The sequence below is a fragment of the Gorilla gorilla genome, chromosome 11 (assembly GCF_029281585.2).
Source record: "Gorilla gorilla gorilla isolate KB3781 chromosome 11, NHGRI_mGorGor1-v2.1_pri, whole genome shotgun sequence".
Taxonomy (NCBI): Eukaryota; Metazoa; Chordata; class Mammalia; order Primates; family Hominidae; genus Gorilla; species Gorilla gorilla.
The window spans coordinates 105,987,819-106,011,522 of record NC_073235.2 but is presented as its reverse complement, the minus strand read 5'-3'; the positions used below and the strand labels follow the sequence as shown (position 1 = coordinate 106,011,522).

The 23,704-nt window shown below is 36.7% G+C and overlaps 1 protein-coding gene across 50 annotated transcripts in view; it reads right to left on the bottom strand.

Annotated features, from left to right (window-relative positions):
- ABI2 (abl interactor 2) overlaps window positions 1-23,704 on the bottom strand; it is a 130,765-nt gene that overhangs the window by 56,593 nt on the left and 50,468 nt on the right. For 8 of the 50 annotated variants that reach the window (XM_055379450.2, XM_055379451.2, XM_019022332.4 and 5 more), the window contains exons 3-9: window positions 22,579-22,755; window positions 20,757-20,774; window positions 11,828-11,925; window positions 8,112-8,258; window positions 7,203-7,327; window positions 6,019-6,201; window positions 259-417 (exon numbers count right to left, since the gene is read on the bottom strand). In XM_055379450.2, the coding sequence (XP_055235425.1) occupies window positions 259-417; window positions 6,019-6,201; window positions 7,203-7,327; window positions 8,112-8,258; window positions 11,828-11,925; window positions 20,757-20,774; window positions 22,579-22,755 (907 nt within the window). The remainder of the gene's footprint in view (window positions 1-258; window positions 418-6,018; window positions 6,202-7,202; window positions 7,328-8,111; window positions 8,259-11,827; window positions 11,926-20,756; window positions 20,775-22,578; window positions 22,756-23,704) is intronic. The other 42 variants (XM_019022336.4, XM_055379453.2, XM_055379455.2 and 39 more) reach the window with 14 other exon arrangements.

The window sequence follows — 23,704 nt, the reverse complement described above, 5'->3', positions numbered from 1 at the left end:
AATAACCACTAAAATATTCAAAAAAATTCTGCTCAGAAAAACTAAGTTGTATGACTTTACATGGAAATCACATACTGATTTTTTTTTTAAAGAATTGAAAGATACAGTATTAACAACCTACAATTCATTCATTCTCCCATTCATTCAACAAATGGTGCTAACCACCTACCATGCACTATTTGTAATTAAGGGTTTTTTGTAGTTGAAGGTTTTTAATTAAATACATTCTATAGAATGCAAAAAAACAAAAAAACTAACCTGGATTCTGGCTATAAAAAGGTCCTCCATTCATCTGATTCTGAAGGCTTGTTTGTGAAGTAATGGAAGGAGGGCGTCTATAGGGCAACGAGCCCCCTATTGTTGGGGGAGTATGGCGAGAGGCAGGCCTATTCATGCTGTAAAACTGTACAGGATGACCTGAAAAAGAGATAGAACATACATATGTCATTAAAAGAAAATTATCTCAGATCATTAAATACTTTATGTACAATGCCTAAATCTTAAGAATTAAAAATAACAGCTAGTTTAACTGGTATCTGAAATATACAATGCGAGGTGAGTTATTGTTCGCTGATATTATATCAGAGTACAAAAGCAGAAAAGCAAACAAAAATATGATTACGTTTGGAAAGCTATGTCTAAATAGTTTACTAATTAGGGCCGGGTGCAGTGACTCATGCCTGTAATCCCAGCACTTTGGGAGGCCAAGGCAGGCAGATCACTTGAGGTCAGGAGTTTCAGACCAGCCTGGCCAACGTGGTGAAACCCCGTTTCAACTAAAAACACAAAAATTAGCCAGGTATGGTGGCGTGCGCCTGTAATTCCAGCTACTCGGGAGGCTGACGCATAAGAATCACTTGAACTCAGGAGGCAGAGGTTGTAGTGAGCCGAGATTGCACCACTGCACTCCAGCCTGGGTGACAGAGTGAGACTCTGTCTCAAAATAAATAAATAGTTTGCTAATTAACACTATTATTTCACTAAATTAAAAATCTGATGGGGTTTCAAAATCATCACAATTAATTAAAATTTATCTACTCCACCCCCAAAATATAGCCACTAAACACTGAAAACTAAAATCGACAAGAATGACGTTTGGGAAAGCAAGAGAAAAAATGTTTGACACACAGTCTTATTCCAAAATAATAAATAATAATAAACATAAGGTAGCAAAAAAGTTTGGTTAAAGGAAAATGAAGTATTTCAACAAAAGGTTAAATGACGTAATTCCAAATCAAACATTTCTTTCATTTAATCAAAAAAATCTACCACGAAAGCTACATTACTTTGTCTTAAAATTAAAATCTAAAAAATTTACAATCATGAAAAAAATTAAGATATAAAAAGAGGGTCAAAATATATCTTATTTTTAATATCATCCCTAAGTCCATATATAGTTATCATCAATTTCACTGTATTTTGCTCTCTTGAGAGTTCTTCCACAGCTAATGTCAACTGGAGACATGATTCCATAATCCATCAGTTTCCTAATAATATAATCCACTCCCTAAACTTTACCTTGACTTCACTCCCACCTACATTAAGCTGAGAACTTTTTCTTACAGACAGAGTACCACAGCACCCATGAGAGAGCACACTAGCAGACAAGGGAGAAGGGGAGGGCAAGAGAGAAGAGGAGGCGGAGAAATAAGCAGGTGGAGAAGAAAGCGGAAAGCGGACAGGAAGGTAGAGGAGGAGGAGATGAAGGTGGAGGAGGGCAAGAGGATAGCAGAGGGGAAAAGAAAGGAGAAAGAGAAAGGGAGAAAAGGAGGAGATAAGTGAAAAACAAAAAAAAAAAACACTTTTGCTAAACCCAACAGGAAGCCAGAGGGCAAAAGAATCCACTGAAACATTTCATGGAGGTCAGCCTACTGGAGAAGAGGGGAGAGTAGAGGAGGGGGGACTGGAGGAACAGATGATACCTGGCACACTCATCTATCCATTTGTGCCTAAGGTTATCCTGAAATTTTTTAAGTTCTAAAATAAACTACTTGAAACACAGTGAGATAAGACTTATGTGATGTAGAATTTGATGAATGCTTGATTTGTTGAAATCTTCATGATCAAACACTGCAGTCATATCCTCTTCCAGGCTTCATATTTCTCAGCTGAGTCTTACCATCTTTATTCTACCTTAATATGAGACTATCTTTTGGTAATTTTAATTAAAAGTATTAGAGGAAAACAACACTTTGACAATTTTTCATCTTGTCTATGATTATAAAATGGTTTTACATGACTAAAATTGTTCTACAGGAGCTGAAAGTTTACCAAGCTTAGATTCATATGGAGTCATATAAGGATTATAAGAGCACTCAAGGCTTGTTATAACATTTAAACATCTTACATGTGTATCAAAAACTTAAGCACTCAAGCTTAAACATAATCCACTATCAACTGAGAAGCCTCTGTAACCATGATAAAAATGAAAACATATAAACTATGATTTAAAAGGCATATTTAGTTATTTGAACCACTGAATACAATTATTAGCATTTCAGTAATTAATCTATAGCGAACTAATACAAACCTACGATCAAGTTAAAAACATCTGGATTAACATCATTATGAATTTTATATAGTTAGATCTAGTCTAAAACCTCACATGGGCTGGGCATGGTGGCTCAGGCCTTTAATCACAGTACTATGGGAGGTGGAGGCGGGTGGGTCATTTCAGATCAGGAGTTCAAGACCAGCCTGACCAACACGGTGAAACTTTGTCTCCATTAAAAATACAAAAAATTAGCTGGGTGTGGTGGCTCACACTTGTAATCCCAGCTCCTCAGGAGGCTACGGCAGGAGAAACACTTGAATCCAGGCAGCGGAGATTGCAGTGGGCCGAGATTGCCACTGTATTCCAGCCTGGGTGACAGAGTGAGACTCTGTCTCAAAAAAAAAAAAAAAAAAAAAGACACTATTCACACTATTAATGAGTCGATTTACCATTTGGGGTTTTAAAAATATATATACCTAATTATCATAAACCTAGCGATAAAACCTGAAACTAAAAACTTGTAGAAGAAAACACAGAACAAAATCTTTATGACTTCAGGTAAAGAGTTCTTAGATATGCCATCAAAGCACGATTCATTTAAAAAAATTTTGAAAAATAACACTTAATAAAAATGAAGAATTTCTGCTATTTGAAATACAACATCAAAAAAAATAAATGAACAGGCTGGACCCAATGGCTCACGCCTGTAATCCCAGCACTTTGGGAGGCTGAGGCGGGCAGATCACCTGAGGTCAGGAGTTCAAGACCAACCTGGCCAACGTGGTGAAACCCCGTCTCTACTAAAAATACAAAAATTAGCTGGGCATGGTGGTGGGTGTCTGTAATCCCAGCTATTTGGGAGGCTGGGCAGGAGAATCGCTTGAACCCGCGAGGCGGAGATTGCAGTGAGCTGAGATCGTGCCATTGCACTCCAGCCTGGACACCAAGAGTGAAACTCTGTCCGCCCGCCCCTCCTCCCCCCGCCAAAAAAATACAAAATAAGCAAACGAATCACAAAATGGAAGAAAATATTTGTAACTCATAATCTATAAAGGACATATATTTAGAATATAAAAGAACTCAATGATAAGGAAAAAAACCCTATTAAAAAGGTGAGAAGGAACAAAACATTTGAACAGATACTTCACCAAAGAGGATATACACATGGCAAATAAGCACATGAAAAAAATGTTCAATATCATTAGTCATTAAGAAAATGCAAATCCAAACCACACATGTAATGAGAAACCATTACACATGTATTGGAATGGCTAAAGCTAAAAAAGGCAACACCAAGTGCTGACAAGGATGCAACTGGAAACTCACACATTGCTGCTTGGAGTGTAAAATTATACAGCCATTTTGGAAAACAACTTGGCAGTTTCTTATGATGTTAAAAATTTACTTACAATATAACCCAGCAATTCTATTCCCTAGGTATTTACCCGATATAAAAACCCATGTGCACAAAAAAAACCCTGTATGTACATGTTTATAGCAACTTTATTCATAAGCACTCAAAACTAGAAAAATCTAAATGTCCTCTGAGAAAGGGATAAACAAATTGTGGTACATCCCCATACAATACAACACTACTAAGCAATAAAATGTAATGAAATACTTAAACATGCAACAACATGGTAATTCTCAAATGCACCTGGCCAAAAAAAAACAGATCAAAAAAGCTACATACTATATGCTTTCATTTATGTTATACTTAAAAAGGCACTTTAGAGAAAAAAACACATCAGGGGCTTACCAGGAGCTGGGAGTGGAAGGGAAGGACTGACTATAAAGGGGGCATGGAGGAAATTTTTTGCGATGATAGGACTGTTCTATATCTTGATTGTGGTTGCAATTACATGTCAGTACACCTTTGCCAAAACTCACAAACATATATGGTATAAAGGGTGAATTTTACTGTACATAAGTTATACCTTAGTAAAAAGAAAAACAATTGCTTGGTAACTCAGGTACTGTATAAAACAGACTATCCTGATATAAATTATTAATAAGACATTTACCTTGCTTTTTGTTTTAAAAACCACAGTTAATTATCCCCTCACATAACAAATGTTTATTTAGTGAACACTGAGCCAGGCACCTGTTATTCAATTAATATTTAATTACTAAAACATAGACTCTCAGTTGGGGGTGATTTGTCCTTTCTGATGCATTCTTTATCAAAGCAGGAGCATAACGAGATTCCTATATTTAACTAGTTAGTTTGGCCTAACAGTTGTATCTGGATCAAAAAACACCCCATGTTTACATTTATCTACTGCAGAAAGCTTTTCTTTAAAAGTCATATAGAAGGAATCCCACAAGACATCACCCAAAATCCATTTTGGCTAAAAGTATCTTTTAAAACATGTAAAGATCTTATATATGTTTAACATGTATAACAGCAAAGCTGAATATAAATGCCATGAAGTTCTTCACTGGCAAGTGGAACACTACGGTGATTGATATGCTTTGAATCTGTGTCCCTGCCCAAATCTCATGTTGAACTGTAATCCCCCATGTTGGAGGTGGGGCCTAGGGGGAGGTGACTGGATCACAAGGGCGGTTTCTCATGGTTTAACACCATCCCCCTTGGAGCTATTCTTGCAATAATGAGATCTGGTTGTTTAAAAGTGTGTAGCACCTCCCGCTTTGTCCTCTTGCTCCTACTCTGGCCACGTGACCAGTGTGCTTCCCCTCTGCCTTAGGCCATGAGTGTAAGTTTCCTGAGGCCTCCCCAGAAGCCAAGCAGATGCCACTATCATGCTTCCTGTACAGCCTGAAGAACCGTTAGCCAATTAAACCTCTTTTCTGCATAAATTACCCAGTCTCAGGTATTTATAGCAATGTGAGAACAGACTAATACAGTGATATATGTCCAAACACATACATTTTATAGCAGATAAGAACCTGTTACTAGCCAGCATCATTAACTCTACAAATATATTTTGTAGCAATTGAGTCTATCTCCTCCCCAATCAAAACAGATTTTAGATTGCAATTTTAAAACACCAGCCAACTTAAATAAACCTGAAATTCTTTAAAAGTCCATTGTCTATGAGTTTCCAATGCTGCTATAATAAGCAACAGATTCTGTTAAAAATAGACTTAGAGGTTTTCCATTTGTTGTATCAAGTATTTCCTATAAAATATACCTTAGAATTATTGTAATAGACTTTTGTTAATCACTTAACCTGTAATAAAAATATTTCTAATGATAATTTCCAAAAACTGTATAGAAGGTAGCTCCATATTAAACTTAAAAATCTCTAATAAATGAAATTCAAGCAATAAAAAAACACAAATTTATGCTACCCTATTGGAAAAATGTATGAGAAACTTTACCTCAATTTTCTCAGGAAATGCTAATCTTTGGTCACATACTTTCTGGTTAGTACATTATTCTTATTTTTTTTTAATACAAAGTACAACCAAACCAAAAACAAACAAAAATCACAGATGCAAGTAAGAGAATAGCCAGATGACTGGATCTGCCTGCCAATGAATAAGCAAATACTTACCTGTAGAGGGAGTGGAAGAAACAACAGGGGGAGTTGGAGAAGTGAAGCCATCAGCAAGGGTCTGGGCACCCCCAGCAGCAGCGTCTGGGGCAGTGGAGGAAGGGACAGTAGCAGGAACAAGAGGAGCAGGGGCAGATGCAGAAGTAGCAGGAAGGGGAGGAGTGCCAGCAGAGCCAGCAGGGGCTGAGGGGAAAGAGGAGTAAGAGGCAGCATTAATGAGGCAATCACATGAGGCAGGATTAGAAAAGGTATTAGAGTATTTAATGTTAGATATTCAGTGCTTAACACTAACCAAAAGAACAGAGTTGAAAAAAAGAATAAAACTTATGCTAAAGGATTACTATATAAGCAGCAAATAATTCAAGATGCTCAGGGTAATGTGCAGATTTTTTCAATTCATTAAAAACAAACATTCCTTTACAATTGAAAGCACTACTCCAGAAGAAAAGTGTTCCCTTCGTATTGTTATTTTTAGCATAACATTCTGTATATAGTATACAAAACTAACATAATACACTAAAAAACAAGTTTTCCATTTTGAATTACACAAATCAGAAAATAGACATATTCCAGATTATCAGATTAAAAATTTTTTTAAAACACAAATCTTTATGATTTTTAAAAGGCATTATCTACTTGTTACTATAAGTAAATTAAGTATGTAACATTCTATTAATGTATTTTGTGTCACATTTTCAAAACTAAGTTTTAAGTGTGTATCTCCTCGAATCAAATAAGCAGATTTTTCTGTTTCAGAGAAAAGAGGGTAGTATTTTCAGAGACTACTAAATTCCAATACAGCCACTAAATTTAACTGTCAAAACTACTTTTTATATCTGCCCAATCCTTTGTTACTAATATGGTTCTCACACTGAGTTCCCACTGTGTCCAAAGACTGCACTGTCATAACACTAGCTGGAATTAAACTCGTACTCATAACAAAGTGTGATCTGAAACCTCAAAGCAGCAACTGAGCCACATCACCAGAGGCATAAAGAGAAGTGCAAAGTGAGCAAACACTTACAAATTACTTGCTTACAAATAATAAATATATAGACTTCCCAATATTTATGATTCCTAAAGAAAAAAAATCCTGATTACGAAGAAAGCCCACCATAATTAAATCACAAATTGAATAAAATTCAGAAAGGAAAAGTGAAGACGAGGCACCATGAATGTTTTACCTGGAAAGACACTGGGAGGAGATGGAGTAGGAACAGCAATAGGAACCCCCACACTACCACTTCCACTGTTCTCTCGACTGCTGCTCCGACTACTTGGGTGGCTCCCTCCACTACTCCCACTGCTGCTAAAGAAATAAGAGCCACCAAAACATGAGTATTTATAAACAGTAAGAGATCATCAGCACTTCCCGACATTTTCTGAGATGAATGTAGCTACAATAAAGGTAATTCAAAAGCGTTCCACTTCAAAATAAAATTTCCTTCAGCTCCAAGTCAGTGACAGGTTAAAAAAAAAATGTGTGTGTGTATATATATATATATATTTATTTATTAATAAAGTTGAGGGGAAAACTGAGTTCAATAAGCTTGTTTTGACCACATTTTGAAAAAATTATCCATAAATATAAGTGATAAATGTTGAGGTTTAACACATTAAAACAATAAATATTGCCTTTTTATATTCCAGTTTAATGCCTATCTGAAGAAACTTCTTTTATAATAAAACAAAAACATTTTCCTAAACAGATTTGAGTAATTTTAATTAATAATCATACTCTGATGTACTATCCCATATTAATGTTTTATTATGTATAGTTTTTCATCTGTAAAGTTCCACCAAAAAACAACCTGACATTTCCCACATTTGGTCCATAATTTTTTTTCCAGATCAACTGAACTCTTAAAACTTGGAGAGTAGTCTGCACTTTGAGATGTCTGTTCTTTATCAACTTCCTGACTGCTCAAAGTTGAATCAGAACATGAGGAGAGAGAGGTGAAATCAGATGAGGTTTGGGAGAATAGAGTGAGGAAAAGAACTTAGTGCTTGGAAAATGAGAGATTTACCTGAAGTAATCTGAACAGATTATGGTACTATGACCATCACATTTTGCACTGAGGTAGAGAAAATACCTGTAAGTTCGATTTCTTTGATTCACAGAAGCTGTCCTCACAGGGCTCTGCTGCGAGGGAGCCATATTACGGGTTGGGCTAGGTACGTAATCATTTGGTACCACTGGAGGACGCACTGGCTCCAGTGTGCGATAGGGGGAGTGCCGCCTACAAAAAGAAGAGCGTATGTATTGTATGATTAAGCAAGTTTCGGCACAATAAATTCAAAGAGTTGCCAGCAGTGAGATACAATTTGTAATCAGAGATAGGAAATGTGTTTTAACATAACCCAGCTACCAATTTCAGTCTTTACTAATGTATCACTTCTCCACCATTAGGGTTTTGGTGAATATTGTTATTTTTCAGTCTCTAACCTCATTTCCCTGTGCTAATGCAATTTTGTTCATTTATTCTCAAAGAGCACAAAGGTTCTCTACCATTTAAGCCAATGCTTCCCAGACCCTACTCTCTTCTTAGAAGAGTTGGAATTCTTTTAGTATCATATTAAAGTCTCCCAACTGTACTTCATGAATGCACTAATTATTCTCCTCTCCCTTCTCTCCCTAACCAAAGATATTCAAAGACAGGAACTACAAATCTAGATTTAGGATCTATAACCCCCATACTCATGATCAATACTAGCCATAATAACTCATTTCCCTTTCTATATACCAAATATGCAGAAATTAAAGTATATCTATATACAAAAATACACACTTTAATCTCATCTTCCATTCTCACTTTCTCCCTCAACTTTCACCTTGATCTCTTTTCTCTTTCCTTCCTCAGAGTTCAACATTTACAAAGGTGGGGGGAAGGGAATGACCACCACAACAGCCTTTCTATATTATTTACTTTGAACTGTAAAATACAAACCAGACTGGATTTTATTAACACATATTTCCCGCCTTTTCCCAAAATTTCCTTGTAAAGAGGATGAAAAGAGGAAGAAAGGAAATATGACAGGAAACAGGATGCACATGGGGAAATTAGTGTTTATTAAATTAGTTCTCATTTCTACTTAGGTTTCCAAATTCTTTATGACAATGATAAACAGTCAATTGACATATTGTAGATGAGATCTTGGTCACTAAAAGAATAAGAACTGATCAAGATGTGAAAATTAAAAAGCTTTCTTTTCCTGAAATGATGTTGCTCTACTGACTTATGTATGGATCCCAGAGTTCCTTTAACTACCGCTTTCCTGGGGCACTCAAGTTATGGATCACTGATTTTGCATGAGATCACTTTGCAATTTACCCTACTACCCTTCAAAGTCTCCTTACATAAATACATACATTGGTAATTAAAAATAAAATAAGGGACACTGGATGAAATCTTAGGTCAAAAGAGGAAAAAGTAATGTCAGGACTTTGGATTTAAAATACTAAAAGGAAGTTCCAGCATCTCTTAAATTATAATGCAAATATTAAACAATAAAATGGGAAACATTAATTTCTCCAACATCTAATTTTCAGACAATTTTTCCCAGGCAATAAAAATGTTTTGTTGCGGCCGGGTGCAGTGGCTCACGCCTGTAATCCCAGCACTTCGGGAGGCCGGGGCAGGCAGAGCACTTGAGCTCAGGAGTTTGAGACCAGCCTGGCCAACATGGCAAAACCCCATCTCTACTAAAAATACAAAAATTAGCTGGGAATGGTGGCGCACACCTGTAATCCCAGCTACTCAGGAGGCTGAAGCAGGAGAATCGCCTGGAGGCAAGAGAATTGCCTGGGCACAGAAGGCAGAGGTTGCAGTGAGCCAATACTGTACAACCGCACTCCAGTGAGACTCTGTCTCAAAAAAATAACAAGTTCTGTTGCATCCAAGTAAAAATTCTTTGATAATTGAGAACTACAGAGTGAAGGCAATGACACAAATGAGATTTAAAAAAAAAAAAAAAAAAAGGAGCAAAGGAACAAAATGTGGTGACTAGGCAAAGACTATGTGGAAAAACAGGTTATAGCCATCAACTAGCAGAGTGGGCCTCAGCAACTCTGGTCCCCAAGGATCTTGCAGAACCATTGCTAATATACAAGGAAAACAAACATTGGTATATGAGCAAATCTTCAAAACTTGAAAACAACACAAAGTTTCATTCTTCTAGGGACTTTCTAGGGACTAAGTAGCTTATCTTACTAACAATCTTGACTTACAACCCAACAAAATCCATAAGGCACTACACATGATATAAATGTAAATGTTTACATAGGAAAATAAAAACAGAGTTCCTCTTCATCTCTCTACCCCGACCCCTGGCACCATTATACACTACTATGCCATCTACATTCTACCTTGAAGTTTAAATCTTGTTTGATCCACTAGATTTTCTCTCTCTCTAAGCAGAATTATTTTGTCCACTCCTAATAAAGTCATCCTATTCCTGGTTGGAATTTATTTTTATTCTTTGGTCTCCTACTGTCCTATTATCTCTCTTCCAGCACTATCCTCCACTACATCTCAAATCATTTTGTCCTATCCTGATTCAGTGCTTGATTGGGTTTCAGTTTTTTGAAGGTTTGTGGTTGTTTTGTTGTTGTTGTTGTTGTTGGTGGTGGTGGTGGTGGTGGTGGTGGTGGTGGTGGTGGTGGTGGTGGTGGTGGTGGTGGTGATGGTGGTGGTGCTTAGGAAGCCAAATACAAGACTGTCAATTAAAAACTTGTTTAGCATATATCATAAAGCCAATGGTTGTCAAAACATTTACACATTTTTAAAAATCCAATTTGTGGTACAGTGACCTTGAAAAATTTATAGAGGACAAATATTACCCCCCTTTTACAGATGAAAAAACTGAATTCTTGGCAGCTGACTATGTAGGAATTATAAAGTAACAGCACAGCTGAAACAGAATTTTAATCACCTGGCTTCTGGGCTATACTAATGCCAACTTAATCGTAAATCTCAATCACAATAAGTCAAGTTTATAATATGATGCTCTAGAAGAAAAAAGTCAAGCTTTTCCATTAATTGGCCATTTTTGCCAAAAGTCAAATCTAGAGCCCAACTCTAGGACCAAAATAAAGCTCCATATTCTTCTTTTTTTTTTTTTTTTTTTTTTTTTTGAGACGGGCTCACTCTGCCACTGAGGCTGCAGCACAGTGGCATGATCACGGCTCACTGCAGCCTCAACCTCCTGGGCTCAGGTGATCCTCCTGTCTCAGCCTCGCAAGTAGCTGGGACTACAGGTGCATGCCACCACACCCAGCTTATTTTTGTATTTTTCGTAGAGACAGGGTTTCACCATGTTGCCCAGGCTGGTCTTAAACTCCTGGGCTCAAGTGATCTGCCCACTTTGGTCTCTCAAAATCCCCACTTCGGGGATTACAGGCATGAGCCAACACACCTGGCCTGAAGCTCAATATTCTTATAAGTTTTATAGAATTGTATAATCTACACAGCTTAAAAAGGATAGTTGGAGTTAAACTGTAATATAAAAGACTATATACATTTTCTGAAAGAAAAGGAATTAAAATTAGACTGCAATTTACAATAAACTATGAACTTGGGCTAGGATTTTACCTCAAATTTAAAATTCACTAGAAAAACAATTTCTAAACAAATCTTTCTGAAGTATAAAAATGTGTTTCCCAAGAGAAGAGGAAGTTATACACACAAACAACAATCCTACAAAGAAAATGTTCTCTCTTCAAATATTCAAAAAATAATTTAAATATGTTGTGCTTCATTTTTAAACAATACTACATGAAATGGTTTTCAATTACTACTTATATACTCACCCAAGTGTCCCTTTCCCTGACATAGGGGGACTAGGGGGCTTCTGAGTTGGAGGTGTTGTACGCGGCAGCCCACCCATCTTCATGTTCTGGGTACTCACCTAAAAAATTTTAAGGAAAACTCAACTTGTATGCAGTGAAATAAAGTGGCACTTTTGGGAAATAATATGCTACACTACGTAACAAAGGAGGGGAAGGTTTAAATACAGGGAAAAAAATTAGAGGCCATGCATTTCATATGCAATCTCTACTCTACTATTACTCTACAGTTGTACTCAAAGGACTCTTCCTAACATGAGATTTTCAAATCATTATAAACTTGTATGCAAAGACTTTATTTGCCATTAGGCCATCACACCAACAGATCACTGGTTAGATTATTTGATATTACATTCAATTAAAATTAGCATAACTACAAAATTTTAGTTTTAATAAAGAGTAACTCAATCAAAAACAATAATGCTTTTAAGCAATTCCTTATTTTTAGAGATAACTTTATTTTTTTTTTTTTTTTCTGAGACAGAGTCTCGCTTTGTTACCCAGGCTGGAGTGCAGGGGCATGATCTTGGCACACTGCAACCTCTGCCTCCCAGGTTCAAGCAATTCTCCTGCCTCAGCCTCCCAAGTAGCTGGGACTACAGGTGCATGCCACCACGCCCAGCTAATTTTTTGTATTTTAGTAGAGACAGGGTTTCACCATGTTGCCCAGGCTGATCTCAAACTCCTGAGCTTAGGCAATCCACCAGCCTCGGCCTCCCAAAGTGCTAGGATTACAGGCGTGAGCCACTGCACCCGGCCAGTAACTTTCTTTAGATAGTAAGCATATCATAAGCAAAATACATTTCCCAAAGAAAAATATGCAACTATGCACATGATCCACTGTAACTAGAGAATATAAAGATAAATCATGTAATATATATGGAAAATTTTAGTTTTTTAAATTGTGGGCCAGCCTTGTAAATCAGATTTAGTTAGTATCTTCTTTTGAGGGAACCACCTACCTGAAAACTGCTAGAAGTTCAAGCCATGTTCCTAAACATCTGAACCAGAAAGTTAGGGCTGAGGTATCCCATTCAACTGGGAGCAGCACAAGGGCCACAAGCAATGTCCTAGTTCCAGTGGGAATTGGACCCACTTGGGCCCAAACTGAAGGTGAATTCAGGCATGAGAAAGATGTAACATAGTCCTAAGTCAGAGCTGGACCGTAACTCCACTCACTATTCTATCCCCAACTGAAAATGCAAGTGTGGGAAAGATGGATAATCTGGGAATAATGGAGGTCACCAAAGGAGTATGTTAGCACTTATACAGAAAGCCCTGGCTATCTCAAAAAGCTAAGAAAAATCACTCACAAGTGTAGTTCAAATGCAGTCTCAAGTTGAGACTACCAATGGGTTAATGTTCACCACACAGGTTCATATCTGATTCTATTTTAAGACCCTAATATTTTGAATTTCCATCTTCAAGACATATTTTGAAAAAGGACCTCAACTTTCCTAAAAATAATATGGCTAGAGTAGTCAAATTATACTTTCTAAATAAAATTGCAAGACATCATACCACTGAAATCAGAATACATTTATAACTGTAACTTCAGAATATAAATTTTAAGAAAGCAAATCATAATCGTATACAGAGAAGTGAGGCTATCAAAACCAACCCTGGCTTAAGTGGAATTTTTTTAAATCCTAAAATACTACCTGTTATTTGAATAGGCAAGAAATACTATCTCAAGAAACAAATTCTTCAAATGAATAGCCCAGTGAACAAGTTGTGTGTGATGTTAAAACAATCTTTAATGACAAATGATACCTTTGAAATGTCAATATTTTAAAGTGAAGCATTTATCTGTAATCCTTTTGTTGTTGCTTTTAAACAATAAAAACAAACATTATCAAGTAAGAGTAAAGATTAACTTATCCTTGCTCTCCCTCTCGTTAATAAGCGGAGGGTATACTACTCGTATCTTAAAATGAAAATGCCAGAAAAAGTTTTTTTAAAAAAATCAATCCACATTTGGGGAAAATTTTAGGAGTAATATGACAAATAATGAATAGCTTTTAAAACGGCATATCTTAATTTCTGAAACCAGAAGATTTTTTTAAAGTGGTAACCAAAGTCCTTTAAGCTCAACCTTAAACAACATAAAACCCAAAGTTACTTTAAGTGATGAGGGAGAAGTGAACCAAACACTAAAACTACATCAATTTGCTGAGAAACAGGAAGGAAAAGGAGCAGGAATTTAAGAGAGAATTTTATTCTATACATGGGATAGCTAAAATATTTGAAAAGAGCTTTCCAGCTTATATTTGTTTTAAGTTTTGGTATGCAAGGTGTTTTTGTTTAAATTGCAGTATCTTCTGTAAGTCTTTGGACCTACCCGCCCCCCGCCAAAAAAAATAGCATAAAATAAACAATCTATATATTAAAATCTGGTGGACATTTATTATTATTATTATTTTTTTAAAGACAGAGTCTTGCTCTGTCACCGAGGCTGGAGTGCAATGGCCTGATCTCGGCTCACTACAACCTCCACCTCCTGGGTTCAAGCGATTCTCCTGCCTCAGCCTCCCGAGTAGCTGGGATTACAGGCGCACCACCACGCCCAGCTACTTTTTGTATTTTTAGTAGAGATGGGGTTTCGTCATGTTGGCCAGGCTGGTCTCGAACTCCTGACCTCAGGTGATCCACCCACCTCGGCCTCCCAAAGCGCTGGGATTACAGGCATGAGCCACCATACCTGGCCAACATTTCTATGAATATAACTTGGTACATTTTATGATCTATAGAATCATCAAATGACTGTATATTTGTTTGGTTAATGGGATTGGATGACTAACATAAGTCACTTAAGAAATAAGAGTCTCTGTAGAATGTCCAAACAATCTAATTTTATACCTAATATTTCATTACCTTTCTATTAAAAGAGTTTTTCAATATTTCCTCAAGGCAGCTTTTCCCTTGTGAAAAATGTTTCTATGCTAAGTAAAACAATAAATATGCTATGCAGAATATAAATACTGCCATCAAATTTGAAGAAAAGGAAGAACAGAAATAAATGCCAAACAAAACAATTTTTATAATAGGTAAAATCTATATTATAATTAAAGTTAAACTATATTTCAGAACTAAAATAATCTGGCAAATATAAAAATATATTTACTAGACAGCCATCATGATTGATCCTAAAAAAACTATTTTGAGGGAAGTATTTAAGAGAGAAAACATTTCCTGACAAGTAGCAAAACATGAGATCTCTATGTGCTGATGGAGAGGAACTTAACGACAGCGACAGAGAGAGAGACAGAACATATACCATAAACTCAAGACAAGGAAAACAAAGCAATACTGCAGCCACTTCATAATAGTAATTTCACTTGAAATACTTTTTAAAGTTACAAACATAGCAGAACTATCATCAGGCACACACAGCAGTTTAGGAAATTAGAACAATACTCTGGTGGCCGATACCAATCATAATTTTGTCATGTATTTTTTTATTCCATAAAATGAAAAGACCTCAAGAGCTAAGTGAAGCAGGTATTAGGTACAAGAAAGAAAAGTTGGAAAAGTCCCCACTTTTTCCCTACCAGAGAGAAACCTCCAAAACAGAAGAAATATTTCATTTAGGTGATGAAGGTTAATGCATGGCCACAGCTCAAACACTTTCCCAATAGGCTATGATGAAGGAATGCAAATACCACCGGAGGTAGAAGCAGTTCCTTTATGACCAGGCTTTGGAGATCACTACAACTGGCACCACACATTAAGCCAATTATTGTGACTTAATAGTTTTTCTACAATGCTCCTACCTATCCTGCTCTACCTTCTTTGGTACATTCAATACTTCCTTGAATACTGATATGATATTCATTACAAATATCATGCCTGGACAGCCAAGTATCTCTAATTCATAGAAGACATCACCTCTGCTATGAAATCTCCCATTAACAGATGACCTACTACCACAGAACAGTGGCAGACGCATCCTAAAATGTTATGTGTGGTATACACCTTATATATTAATCTCCTACCAGACCCTCTAGGTACAAGAGTAAAGGCATGTGAAAAAAAAAAAAAAAAAAAAGGAAGGGAGCCTGCGGGGAAAAAAAAAGGAGACAAAACAGTCTATAGAATGATTTCTCTGCTTTAAAGGTATTCTGAAATAAATAAGACTCACATGCCTAAAATAAAAAGCAATGTCTGGCTGGGCATGGTGGCTCATGCCTGTAATCCCAGCACTCTGGGAGGCCAAGGTGGGCAGATCGCCTGAGGCCAGGAGTTCAGAGACTAGCCTGGCCAACATGGCAAAACCCTGTCTCTACTAAAAATACAAAAATTAGCCGGGCGTGGTGGCAGATGCCTGTAATCCCAGCTGCTTGGAAGTCTGAGGAAGGGAGAATCACTTGAACCCAGGAGGCAGGGGTTGCAGTGAGCCATAGCGCCACTGCACTCCACCTTGGGTGACAGAGTGAGACTCCACGTGAAAAAAAAAAAAAAAAAAAAAAGCAGTGTCTACAGATTCTATAGAAAAAAAAAGAAATATCAATGTGGGAAGGTTACGGAAGGTTTCATAGAGAAAAACCTGAGCTGGTTTTTCTCTATGAAACTTCCCTAATAATTTCTTAAACTTGTTAAGTTTTAAAAGAACAGGATTCCAGACTGGGCAACACAGCAAGACCACGTCTCTTAAAAAAAAACAAAAAAACAAAAAAAAAAAACAGCCAGGAGTGGCTGTAGTCCCGCTACTTGAGAGGCTGAGGCAGGAGGATCACTAGAGCCCAAGGATACAGTGAGCTATCATGCCACTGCACTCTGGCCTGAGCAACAGAGCAAGACCCCATCTCTTTAAAAAAAAGAAAAGAGAATTTAAACATACAAATAGAAGAGGGGAAGTGTGTGTAGGTTGTGTCTGTATGTGAAATAGTGAGGATGGGAAAAAGCTGAGGTCAGTCACCTTTGGGCCTTCATTCTCTGTCCAGTTTTGTTCCCCATTATAGTCCCATCTAGTACATAATTATTTGGCTTTCTAGAGACCTCTATCCCTCTCTTCAGAGGATGTATGTTCCTACTTCAACTCCTAAGGGACACCAGGAAAAGGACCAAAAGATCCTCTGAGGAAAATCAAAGCTGAAACCAGGAATTAGAGTATAAATTCAGGACAGAGGTTAAGATTTTTAGTAAAAGGGTTAAAAGACAAAAAAGCCTATCGAGTCAAGAGTCCAACAATAAAACACAGAGAATAAGGGAACATAAGATTAGGAGTAAGAGGAAAGAGAAACAGGTAAAGAAAGCAGAAGAAAACAAGAGAAATAAAGATGGACAAACTCCTGCTTGATTTTGAAAACAGATTCTAACAACTGGCTTTTGTCAAAACAGAATTGATGGCTTAAGGTTGGAACTTATAGGCAAAAACAGATGGGTCTCTCAAAGGTTGATGTTACTACAAAGCTTTTCCTCCAGGTGCTGTGTCGGATAAATTTTTAAGAGTGTACCTTCAACTGTACCTGAAAGCTAGAAATATAAGGGGAATTTATCATATTTCTGTAAGGAATGACAAATACTTGCTAAAAATAGTACTCAAGTGAAAACAGTCCATTTTTTAAACATGGGGCTAAATGATGGATCTTCAAGATCTTAAGCAAAATTTTTAAAAGTATTATATTCTTAATTTGCTGGCTGTAAAACCCTTAAGCCCTGCTCATTAATTATTAAGAATCTGGCCGGGCACGGTGGCTCACGCCTGTAATCCCAGCACTTTGGGAGGCCGAGGCAGGCGGATCACGAGGTCAGGAGATCGAGACCATCCTGGCTAACACGGTGAAACCCCGTCTCTACTAAAAATACAAAAAATTAGCCGGGCGAGGTGGCGGGCGCCTGTAGTCCCAGCTACTCGGGAGGTTGAGGCAGGAGAATGGCGTGAAACCCAGGAGGCAGAGCCTGCAGTGAGCCAAGATGGCACCACTGCACTCTAGCCTGGGCGACGGCAAGACTCCGTCTCAAAAAAAAAAAAAAAAAAAAAAAAAAAAGAATCTGAGCCAGGTGCAGTGGCTCACATCTGTAATCCCAACACTTTGGGAGGCCGAGGCGGTGGATCACAAGGTCAGGAGTTTGAGACCAACCTGGCCAATATGGCGAAACCCTGTCTCTACTAAAAGTACACAACTTAGCCAGGCGTGGTGGCAGGCACCTGCAATCCCAGCTACTAGGGAGGCTGAGGCTGGAGAATCGCCTGAACCCGGGGGGCGGAGGTTGCAGTGAGCCAAGATCGTGCCACTGCACTCCAGCCTGGGTGACGGAGCAAGACTCCGTCTCAAAAAAAAAGAAAAAAAGAAAAAAAAAAAAGAATCTGCTTGGGCGATGTTCAACTGAAATAATACATTAAAAATCAGAAGTTTTTATTACTTTTGATTAAACTAATATGCTTATTTTTAAAATACTTAAGTTTAGCTTCATTAGTGACAATTTTAATGCATTCAACAGAAAAATTCATTACAAACACATCATACTGACCTCAGTAACAGGGTCTTAAAATTCTTTTTACTACTAAAAGAGTACTGGCCAGGCATGGTGGCTCACAACTGTAATCCCAACATTTTGGGAGGCCGAGGTGAGAGGATGGCTTGAGCACAGGAGTTTGAGACCAGCCAGGCCAACACAGTGAGACCCCATCTCTACAAAAAATTTGTTAAAAAATAGCCAGGCATGGTGGTGCACACATGTAGTACCAACTACTCAGGAAGCTGAGGCAGGAGAACCAGTTGAGTCAGGGCAGTCAAAGCTGCAGTGAGTCATGATCACACCAGTGCACTCCAGCCTGGGTGACAGAGTGAGACCCTGTCTCCCAAAAAAAAAAAAAAAACAAGAGTATGGAACAGGAACCAGTTCAACGTACATTCAACTTTTATATGGCCTTAGGTATATATGAAAACACCTCCAATATGGCATTCTATCTACTGACCTTGTACGTCCCTTGCTATAAAACTATTACCATAGTGTTTTTAAAAATCTTATTAACTCTTAAATTTGTAACTTGACTGAAGAAAAACAGTTAATCCAAATTTCAGATGACAAGAACAATTAAGCATCAAACATGCTGTATAAAATAGTAAAAGTTAAACTTTTAAACAAGGAGGTCTCTTCTGAGTCAAATCCCACATGTCTGGTCCTAAAGTATGATGACTTTCTCTAGAGACTGTCTGAAAAGTATAAAAAGTATGACAGCAATGGGAGCAGCAAAGACAGAGCTCAAAAAGTGCTGAGAAAGAGAAAAAGAAGTAGAAAGAAAAACGACTAGGTCTTAAATAGGTTTTAAATTTTGAACATTTAATCAGCTACCCTGATTAAAATGAGGATAAGGAATCCATAATGCTATTGCTCATCAGGAGACTTCTAAGACACTTGCTAGAATCCACAGGTCTCCAAAAAGCTCAGGGATCTTATCTAAGTGTGATTCTTCATTAGATCTTTCTAGGAGACTCTGTTTGGCCTATCTCTCACAATGGAAACAGATCCTGACGCAGGAACATCAAGAAGGAATCATACTGGGGCTTAGAGAAAACAAGCATGAGATAGTAGCTTGGGCAAGCTAGTCTAAACTTTAAGGGTAAAGAATTTGTGTGTTTCTGTATTTTTTCTTCAGTTAAACTTTCCGTGTATTTCTATCACTTTGGAGGTTAACACATCAATGGTCAAAATTTGAATACAGACTTTAGGGTAAAAGGGCCAAAGCAGCCACAGTCTGCTTTTGGTCTAGTTCACTGCAACCCACCTATTTCAAGCAAAAGGATTTCTTCACAATTCCACATCTTACTCACCATGACTGAGGATTTGGAACCAACAATCCAATCAATAATACAGGAGTCCATATGCCTGGGCTCTTCTAATCAAATCTACCTACCACGGGCAGGTGAAAGTTGTGTGGCCATAGTTAGTACTAGTTAATGATTCAGAACTCAGTCATCTTGTCATCACTTTCTACACTAAACATATGGCAAATAATGGGTATTAGATGGGAGGAATATATATTTGAAAATAAACTATAAAACTCACCTACAAAAAAAAATCAAAGAAGAAATGCATGCTAAGTTTTGTATATAATTGTAGTAACCTTGTATTTTAGGCAGGCTTCTTGAATATAGTTGAATTTCTTTTATCACAAATCCTCCACGATACCAAAACGTTATTGAAACGAATTCTTACAGGAAATATCTCTAATTCTTAACTGATATTCTGTTAAACATTATCATGAGCTTTTGATGTTTTGCATATAATTATATTCACCTTTAAAAGCTCTTACAGTTTATATTGAAATATATTCTTTATACAGCTATTTGGAAAAAAGAATAATTTTTCTACAAAATATGATACTGCAACTTAAAAAAAAACCCGTGTCATTGAATATTTTCTGCTTCTCAATTTCTTTATACTGATTAAAAGATAATGACATATTGTCCATAAGGTATATCAGAAAGCACACCATTTATAGAATAAAAAGGCTATTACACAGGGGGAGGGTTAAATAAAGCACATTAATTGGCCCTCCGATTCATAACAAAGTCTCTATATTTATAAAAATCCAGCTAATTATATTTCATAACATTTTTATGATAGGGTAGCTTACATTTCAGTTTCACAAAATATATTAACATTACAAAATAACCATTCATTCAACAAATATTTACTAAGCACCTAATGTGTGTCAGGTACTGTTCTAGGCACAAAGGATAGAGCAGTGAACAAAATAGACAAAAATATCTGCCCTCAAGGAACATGAAGACACACCACAAAGTTGCACGACAAAAAATAAAACAAAAAGGAGGAATTATTTATTGGGTTTTAAAAGGCCAAGTGTTAACTATCTCTTTAACTCCCCATATGTAATATTCTACATAAGAACAAAGAATGGAAATCCAGCCCTGGAATCTCTTACCTTAAATCTAAGCAACCACTTAATGCATAAATGGAGCAAATAAAAGAGGTAAGGAAAAAAAGCATTGAAAGGTTAGTTGAAACTTCAAGATGTGAAGAGAAAGGAAAAAAAGAAAAAACAAGTTAAGCATTCAGCATTAACAAAATAATGTTTCAGTAGATCATAGAAAGAGTGGTTAAAGCAGAATGTGTCATGAACAGAAGTTTCTCTGATGAATTTAAGATACTGTTTTATTCCAAAATTTAATTTTATTAAAGATTTCTTCAAATTAATGACCCTTAAACACTGAAAGTCAAAAAATGAAGGGGCTAGAATCCTGAAAGAAAAACATTTTACTTTGAGGATTATAAGAATGGGGGATGTAAACCTATGAATTATATATTTTTTAAAAATGGGATTACTTTTTTCTTATGTAACTGGGCAAACACAAATGTCATCTTTTATATTCTAAGTGTCTTTTTGGCATTAGATTCTGGAGGTATTCTAAAATATTCCATTAGCAGTTGTTAGCCTTGAATAAATTTTCCCAAGTTACAAGAAATTTCAGTTATTAACTAACCATCCAATTACACATCTTATTTTAACATGCTCTTATTAGTAATCTAAATGCATGTAGGTATTGGCTATAAAATTAAATATTGGGCAGGCACGATGGCTTACACCTGTAATCCCAATATTTTGGGAGACCAAGGTGGGAATATCACTTAAGTATAGGAGTTCATGACCACCCTGGGCAACACAGACAGGCCCTGTCACTACAAACAAACAATTTAGCTCAGCATGGTGGCACGTGCCTGTAGTCCCAGGGAAGCTGACAAGGGAAGATCACCTGAGCCCAGGAGTACAAGGTTGGAGCGAGCTATGATTGTGCCACTGCACTCCAGCTTAGGTGACAGAGTGAGACCCTGTCTCAAAAAAGTTAAATTAAATATCATACTCCAGATAATAGTGCTTGCATCAAAACTCTGAAGACAAAGAGATTTTAAAAATAAATTTACAGTGTATATTTTCTTTTTACCTAGATCTACATTAAATTTAGATTTAACTGATTTCCATCCATAACAGTGTTTTTTAAGCATGCTTATATTAGAAAAAAAATCAACTACATGAACTGTACAGTATCATTATAAGCATGTATATTTATTTAGTCACATCTGATAAGTCACTGTCTTTCAAACTACTGATCAGACATAAATTAATACTCAGCTAAAGCTCTGAATCATTAAGTTCAAACACCAATTTAAATGAAATTTGCATGTTCTAGGCACCCAAATACATCTTAAAAGACAGCCAAAATATGTAATAGCTACACACTCAAAAGCAGTGGCAATATTAATTCACCTATTACTTTTACCTAACACTATTCTTGCCCAAAATGTTGGGATAAAATTATTTTAGAAAAATTCAAAGTACATGTCTATTAATATATGTTGTTTTTGAAAACTAATGCCAAAAGTCTGCTGATAAATACTTGAGATAAGGTAAACACTTTCATAATAACATGATGAATGATTTTTTAATCAGTCATATTAAATTAAAATTGGAAAGATTACACGACACTTATTTACTCAAACCATAGGAGGTATTATCATAACTAAGCAAATATAATTCATTCAAAGATGACTGTTTAAAACTTGAGAATACATCACTAAGAAAAAGCAAAAAGGGTAAAACAGTTATAGTAGCAAGGAATCTTCACAACCACAACTGGGCCAAGACTTTGTCCTCTAGGAAAGAAAGACAGATAAAAAGCTTAATTTTCTCAAGAGTTGGTTTCATTATGGGTTACCACTTTTAAAAGCTTGAAAAAAATTATACCTACCTTTACTCCATGTCCAATATCATCTAGAATTGTATAGTCAATAGGTTTTCTAATATAACGAACTGGTCGTTCAAGGTTGGCTGGAGCAATAATCTTATGTGTCCTTGAAGTGTTTTTATTGGTAGTCAAAATACCAATTTCTCTTCTTGCAACTTTCTCTTTATGAATATCAACTGTCTGCAAAATATAATGTAAAAAACAACACAAAAATGTATAGTTCTAATATCCACAAAAATCAAAATATATATGCCTAGAGATTTAATATTGCTACTCATATTCTAAACTATGCTTGCTAAATTTTATTCTTCTGGACTACTGATTTTCTCCATTTTTAGGTTAAAGCAAGGGCTGGTAAACCATGGCCCACAGGCCAAATCTGGCCCATCATCTGATTTTTACAGCCCACAAGCTAAGAGTGGTGGTTACATTTTTTAATGTTTGGAGAAAAGAACAACCAAAAAAAACCTTCACGTGAAAATTATATAAAATTCAAATTTGCTTTTCCATAAGTAAAGTTTTATTGGAATACAGCCATGCCGCTCACTTGCTTATCTGTCTAGGCTTTACACTATAATGGCAGAGATGAGCCACAACAGAGATGGTATGGCCCACAAAAACTGAAGTATATATTAGCTGGCTCCTTTACAGAAAAGGTTTGCCAACCCCTGGGTTAAAGCATGCTAATTTTTCCCTCTCCATTAAGATTTAGACTAATATAGTGATTAAGAAAGCCCCTGAAATTAATCTAGTTACATTTCTAATGACCTATCAGTATAATTTCTATTCATGTTTAAACATCTTTTTATTTAAAAAGAAAGAGGGCTGAAATATAATGTTAAAAATAAAGCCAGGCACAGTGGCTCAGGCCTGTAATCCAAGCACTTTGGGAGGCCAAGGTGGGCAGATTGCTTGATCCCAGGAGTTCATGACCAGCCTGGGCAACATGGCGAAACCCCGTCTCTACAAAAAGTAGCTGGGTATGACAGCACATGCCTGTAATCCCAGCTATTTAAGAGGCTGAAATGAGAGAACTGCTTGAGTCCAGGAGGTCAAAGCTGCAGTGAGCCATGAATGCACCACTGCACTCTAGCCTGGGTGACAGAGCAAGACCCTGTGTCAAAACCAT